This window comes from Convolutriloba macropyga, chromosome 11 (genome assembly GCF_964194025.1).
Source record: "Convolutriloba macropyga chromosome 11, txConMacr16.3, whole genome shotgun sequence".
Classification (NCBI taxonomy): Eukaryota; Metazoa; Xenacoelomorpha; order Acoela; family Convolutidae; genus Convolutriloba; species Convolutriloba macropyga.
This window is the reverse complement of record NC_134478.1, coordinates 25,857,477-25,864,651: the sequence shown is the minus strand read 5'-3', so window position 1 is coordinate 25,864,651 and position 7,175 is coordinate 25,857,477. Positions and strand designations below refer to the sequence as shown.

At 40.7% G+C, this 7,175-nt stretch overlaps 1 protein-coding gene across 1 annotated transcript; it reads left to right on the top strand.

Moving 5' to 3' along the window:
- The first annotated feature begins 2,724 nt into the window (after window positions 1-2,724).
- On the top strand, window positions 2,725-5,930 carry LOC142349085 (uncharacterized). Its single transcript, XM_075400498.1, has 3 exons — window positions 2,725-4,831; window positions 4,987-5,328; window positions 5,638-5,930. The coding sequence occupies exons 1-3, from the start codon at window positions 2,725-2,727 to the stop codon at window positions 5,928-5,930; spliced, it is 2,742 nt and encodes a 913-aa protein (XP_075256613.1).
- Window positions 5,931-7,175: the final 1,245 nt, after the last annotated feature.

Below are 7,175 nucleotides of genomic sequence, written 5' to 3'. Positions count from 1 at the left end.
ATTGCAAAGACAAGTGAGCGAGGCACTCGAACCCTTGTGCGAATGTGTCACAACTTCAAAAATGTTGTCCTTGTGCAGGAAAGCTTTGATGACAAGACAGAATTATGGCACATAAAAAACAGCTTTATTGTTCCAGTTAATTACATTGAACCAATACTTGAATACACAAAACAGAACGATTTATTTCAACTAACAAAAACGCCAGAAAAATCACCAAGACAAGAAGAGTCTCCGTATGCTCATCGATATTATGGATGTATTACTCCCATTCAAACAAAAAAGCAGGATGTGAAAAAATTGGCAAAGCGAACAAGAAAACTTTTTGCAGACTATGATCATGACTGCATTGAAATCTGGGAGAATCAATTGGGGCAGCTAGAAGAAGTTGAGCAAATATCTGGTTTTTGGAATTTTGATCAGTCGCCATGTGATGAAACAAAAACCTCGGAAAGCCTCCCGTTGCTTGCCAACAATTTTTCTGATGATGTCAGTATCGATGAAACACCTCCTTTGAGCCAATGTTATGCCCCCGTCAAGAAGGTCATCAAGTTATCTCGACTCTAAAAGACAGCAAAACTCTTTAAACTCGTTGTACATATTGTATTTGTTGCTTTTCACAATGTTTGAGCATGATAACTTAACACCTTGAATCCAGTTCTTAATTCAACTTTAATTAAAGATTTATCTTAACATTAGACAAATAATGTGAGACAGAATTAAACGCTGCTGAAAAACTCAGACATTGAACAAACAAGTGTGCGAAACAATGTTTTAAACAAATAAGCGAAAAGAGACTAGGTTGAAATGAACCCAGCTGAAGCTTGGATTGTAGTGAAATCACAGTTAACAATCAATAAACATTTTTTATCAGATAGTTGTACACCGTACCAAAATTAGGGTAAACAAATAAGAAGTAAAACTGTGAACTCAGTATCAGCTGTTTTAAACAAACAAAAGGTAGAAAAACCGTTGACGATATGAATCTATGTGTTGTTTACACAACAGTCTGCGCGGTGTGTTCCCCTCTACTACTGTTTGCGGAGCAGTAGCTTTCTGTTGCAGAAGTAAACAAAAAAGACGCGCACTCTGATTGGATGAAACAAGTTTAAATTACAGTTTGTCCGACAATAAAATTCTTACATTTGCTTTTTGCCTCAACCTGAAATTCACTTGATTGAAAAACTTCAACTCTTTTCATTTCCTTTTCATAACTTTATAGTTTTTTCTTGCGTTCCTATCGCTTCTCTCTTTCTCCTGTTCATAATGAACGCTGAAACGTGTACAATTTGTCAGAGAAAACTCGTAGATAAGCGCAGCCTCAGACGACATATGCAAACAGTTCATAAACAATACGTCCAAACCAACCGATTCGAGTGCGATGAATGTGCGTTTGCTCATGAAAAAGTCATAGAACTCGAAACGCATATGATACAGCAACACGACTCAAAACATCCCCGCTATTGTCTCTACTGTAACAAGTTCTATGTAGACAACCTCAAGTACATGGAGCATATGAACAAAAATCATGGACTTCCAGTATGGAACGCTGATCTGGAAAATAACCCAAGTTCTGGAATTCTTCCGTCCGAGCAAGCTTTTGGTGGTGTTTTGAAAACCTACGACATACCAGTGGGGGAACATGAAATAGATCTGCTAAGTTTTATGCGGAGCAAACAGGACAAGATTGAAAATGTTGTTCAACTTAACACGCAAAATAGCGCACAAAAACTTCAATTCAGTGCATTGGTGCAATTAACAAAAGAAAATGCAGCGAGTGGATTTCACTGGATTGAGCAAGTCATGTTTTGCCGGAATGGTTGAACAAATGCTTCTTTCACTAAACAACTTTGCTTCGCATGGTAGCGGATGGACCGTGGATAGCATTGACAATGTCGAACTAAGGTTTGTCAAGACAAAACCAATTGCTGCTTCATCCTATTTAGCTCTCCCAGCCAAGCTAGCAAGATGTCAGTACTTGCTGAATATTCGCAATCAACAGGATGAGAAATGTTTTCTCTACTGCTATACCGCTCAGTACCATAAAATATTTGGACCAAAGCTAATTCCGGACATTGCATCATGGAGACAGAAGACAAATCCAATAATGTATGGAGCAGAAAACACCAGGGCAAAACAACCCGTTGGAACATTCATGATGCCAATGGCTTTCCATCAAATGGAAAAATTTGAGCAGCTAAACCAGGTTCGTGTCAATGTTTTCCGCCATTCAAACAACAAGTTGATACCATTCCGCATTTCGAGAAATCCAAATTTCAAATTTGACCTTGATCTTCTCTTGCTAAGTGATGGTGCAATGCATCACTATGTGCTCATAACCAACATCAAAGGACTAATTCACAAGTACAAGGAAATCCACCAACGCGCGGACAATCATTTATGCCGCAATTGCTTCCACATTAACACATCAGCAGATCGACATGAGAAGCACGAACAAATTTGTCATCAGAACACTCAAGCAATAATCAGAATGCCAAAAATTGAGCAGCAGAACTTTGAATTCAAAAATGTTCAGGCACGATGGTTTGCACCAATTGTCGGTTTTTTTGACCTCGAGTCAATTATTGAACCACTGAACAGCAATATCCCACAGAAATCGGTGACTAGGCCGCTGGAGGAGCACAAACCATGTAGCTATGCCTTGCTTTTTGTTGCCTTGCATGAAACAAAACCGTTTTTTTCGAGCTGAAAAGCGGACCGAATGTCATGGTTGATTTTGTCAAGTCAATTGAAGCAATCGCTAAGGATATTTACGATGTGAAACAACAACACAAAAACTTTTCCGGTGAACCAAAAACACCAAAGGAAGCCGCTACCTTGTGTTGGATATGTGAAACTGAATTGAACAAAAAGGCTCAAGATCCAACAGTGCTAGACCACTGTCACTTCACTGGGAAATTTCTCGGGTGGGCACACGCGCAGTGCAACTTAAAACGTAGAACTCTTAACTTCACTCCCCTGTTCGCTCACAATTTAGCAAACTATGACCTTCATCATGTAGTATTGGCACTACAAAACATAAATGAAAAGAACACTATTTCGGTTGTACCAAGCACGAGAGAGAAATTCATCTCTTTGCAGATAGGCGTTCACATAAAGACAACTCAAAACAAAAAAGGCGTGTGGACTAGTCAGTATGATTATATCAGACTGTTGGACTCATTCAAATTCATGAATGCATCACTCGACAAGCTAGTGCAAAACCTGCCAGCTGATCAATTCACTTTGCTCGAACAACACTTCGAAATGTGGCCCGACTCATCAGTCAATATGTTGAAACAAAAAGGCTCGTTCCCGTATTGCTATATAGACAATTTCGAAAAACTAGAAGAGACTCAACTCCCTCCCCGTGAAATGTGGACAAATAGTTTACAGCAGTACGAGGTAACAGTCACCGAAGAAGAATATGAAAGAGCCATTGAAGTGTTCAATTTGTTTGCATGCCAGAATATTGGAGAGTACTACAATTTGTATTTGAAAACAGATGTCTTTCTCCTCGCTGCTGTAGTACTATGCTTCCGAAAAGTTTGCTACGAGACATATGGACTGGATTGTTGTCAATACTACACTGCATCAAACTTATCAGGTGACGCCATGCTTAAAATTTGCAACCCAGAACTCCATCTTCTTACAGAGAGGGAACACCTTGACATGGTGGAAAGTTTGATTAGAGGAGGAGTGAGCTCCGTATACAGCAAGCGTCTTTGTCGAGCAAACAACAAATTCTTGCCGGACTATAAACCAAAAAATATTTCATCATTTATCATAATGATCGATGCTAATAACCTTTACGGTGGAATCATGGAAAAATTCCCGCTCCCCCTGCGCGAGTTCGAGTTGTTCGACAAGAGTGAGTGGACAGATGAAAACGCCCAGGAAATTTTGAATCGAATCCTGAATACACCGGATGACGATGAAGTAGGATATATCGTCGAAGTCGATTTCAGTTATCCCGATAGCTTGCATGATCTTCACTCTGATTTTCCCTTGGCACCGACAAAAGAAGCGATAGGTGAATGCTGGCTTAGCGACTATCAGTCTGATTTGTTGGCTGACATGCAAGTCAAAAAACCTCCACAGGTTAAAAAGCTCATCCAGACGCTTTTCGATAAACAAAATTATACACTGCACTACCAAACGTTGAAACTCTATGTTGAATTAGGATTGGTAGTAACCAAGCTTCATCGAGTGCTATCATTCAGACAAGAAAAGTGGCTGGCCCCATATGTGAAGCTGAATACGGAAAAAAGAAAGCAGGCCCAGAATAAATTTGAGGAAGACTTTTTCAAACTGATGGTCAACTCATCGTTTGGAAAAACCTGCGAGGGAAAGCGCAACCGTATGAAAGTCAAATTGACCCGCACAGAGGAGGAAACGCTGAAGTGGACAGACAAGCCTGAGTACCAGTCGTCAAAAATCATTAGTGAAGATCTGGTCACAGTATGCCTTCATCAATCGGAAATACTTTGGGACAAGCCAACAATAGTAGGTGCCTGTATACTGGATTTGGCTAAGAAGTTCATGTTCGAGTTTCACTACAAAGTCATGAAGAAGAATTTTGATTGCAACTTGCTTTATTCAGACACGGACTCTTTCGTGTATGAAGTGCGCTCGAGAGACTTCTTTGCGGAATTACAACGGAAAAAGTTGGTCGCTGAGCAGTTCGATTTCTCAAACTTTCCACCAGAACACCCCTTGTACAGCAGGGAGAATGCACGTGTCACCTTAAAATTCAAAGATGAAATGGGAAGCAAGCCCATTGCAGAGTTTTGTGGTCTGAAGCCGAAGCTGTACTCAATCAAGCTCGCTGAAGGCAAGTATAAGTCTTTTTTCAGTACCACTGTATCTCCATCCAAACGCAATCATTCAGTAAAAAAAAAAGCACGCATTAGGCATTCAGATAGTTCAAGTTTTTTCTGCGGGCAGGAAAGCTCGGAAGAATTGCAAGTGATCAAGTTTTTTTTTCAGGTCCTGCTAAGCACTCAGCAAAAGGAGTGACAAAAGATGCCCGCCGCAGTATGACCCACGAGCTGTACAAACGAACTCTTTTGGGCGGCGAGGTGGTGCGTTTGCTGAACACTCGAATAGCTTCAAGCAATCACAGGCTGCACACAATTGCTGTAAACAAGAAATCTTTGTCAGGCTACGATGACAAGCGGTTTATTATGAGTGACCAAGTTTCCATGCTGCCCTATGGTCATCGTTCGATACGAGAGGATATGTTCTTCAAGTCAATAATGAATGAGCCGGATTGGGGAGCGGATGACTCGAGCGAAAGCGAGCAGGATCGCGGGCAGCAGGCGCAGGAAAGCGGGCAGCGGGCGCCGGAAAGCGGGCAGCATGCGCAGGAAAGCGGGCAGCGGGCGCAGGAAAGCGGGCAGCGGGCGCAGGAAAGCGGGCAGCATGCGCAGGAAAGCGGGCAGCATGCGCAGGAAAGCGGGCAGCGGGCGCAGGAAAGCGAGCAGCGGGCGCAGGAAAGCGGGCAGCGAGCGCAGGAAAGCGGGCAGCAGGTAAAAAGCAAAAACCAGCAAAAACACAAACGCCAAACGCAACAGTCAGCAAACATTCCACAAACTAATAGCATTCTAAACACAAGTATCAACTCAATTCCCGACCCAGGTTTTCACCAACGCGAATACAGCGAGGATGAATTAAACGAAAACGTGGTAGATTTTGACAATTTGTCAGAGTTTTCGGACAGTGGTTCCTCTACAGACGCAGCTTGCGACGGATTTATTCTAAGTCAAGCGATAGAAGATTCAGATAGCAGCCCCCAACCTCCAATCACAATTGATGAACAACCGCCAGCCAACCTCCCAGTAACGATTGATCGACAAAATCTGCAAGATCAACCACCTACCAAAAAGAGAAGACGAGCAAGAATCATAGAAAGTAATAGCGAAGAGGACTGAAGAACCAAAAAAAACTAAAAAGTCTTGTCTCATCCTGTATTTGTACCTATATTGTCCGAAAAACACTTGCAGCCGGGCTTATATTGCCCAAGTGGCTTTTTTAAAAAGTTAAATTTGTACCGTCCCCCCTTTTGGGCTAGAAATTTTTTGTGTGTAGTGAGAGTTTGTGATGGTGCACGCGTGAAGTGTGAGAAATAGTGAAAGGTGTGGTCCAACGTACCAGGAGGGGTTGAACTGCCACAGCGTGTGACAGAGCACAGTTCTTCCTGCACATATCAGACTGTATCAAAATTCGTTTTTGCAACAAAATTTGTGTCGCAGAGAACCTACTAAGTCAGCTTTTCCGCTGCCATACATGCAGGGTTTCTCTTATATTGTTTTACACCCAATAAAAGTCAGATAAAAGGACCGGATTTTTTGAAAAAATAGTTCCTACCCAAAAATCCGGTCCCGTAAAAAAACTCACCCCAATAAAGTGTCGGTAGATCATTCCTGCACTTCTTGAATCCAAGTTTCATAATCTGTAGGGCTTTAGATTTATCACAAGACAAAAGCAAAACAAGTCAATAACGGAGCAACCGTTAACAAAAAATCGTTAAGTTAAGGATTGATACGGGTTCTATATAATTTGCTGGCATTTATTTCAGTTAATAGCGAGAACTCAATCAATTAAATTTTTAATTAAAAATGTAAGTGATTTCCACTAACATTTTGATTTCTGATCAGTTAATGGATTACAGTAATAATGAGCAGGTTTTCTCATACCATCAAATTAATGGATCAAAAATGGACTTTCAAAAAATACCATCAAATTAATGTACCTACATATGCAAACTTTCTATTAGGGTTGGTGTCTAGGATATTGTATTAGAGCTAAAGTCTGGAAATTGTATTAGAGCCATTGTCCTTCTAGCTAATATAAGTTTTTAAAATTCAGGGTGATATAGAAAGAGATTGTAAGCTATGCAAATAATAACTTTTAAAAATGTTGTCTCCCCAAAAACAAATCACTCATTTGGTTTAACAGGAAAATTCGACACATATTTGTTAGAACCATAATTCTATCTATAAATTTACCTCGATTTTTTTCGAGAAGGGGAGACAACAATGGTTTTCATTAGAGTAACCTGTTAATCAGAACGTTATCTTTAAAAAAAGTTAACTTACAGTTGCCTTCCGGTGGAGCCCGACGATTATCAAATTGAATAAGTTCCTTCACTGAACCTCCAGTCTGATTGAATATAC

What these genes read in the sequence shown, in the direction of transcription:
- LOC142349085 (XM_075400498.1), top strand. Translation starts at nt 2,725, where the DNA reads ATGGTTGATTTTGTCAAGTCAATTGAAGCAATCGCTAAGGATATTTAC. An exon ending in CTCAATCAAGCTCGCTGAAG is followed by an intron (nt 4,832 to 4,986) that starts GCAAGTATAAGT and finishes TTTTTTTTTCAG; the next exon opens with GTCCTGCTAAGCACTCAGCA. An exon ending in CGGGCAGCAGGCGCAGGAAA is followed by an intron (nt 5,329 to 5,637) that starts GCGGGCAGCGGG and finishes TTCCCGACCCAG; the next exon opens with GTTTTCACCAACGCGAATAC.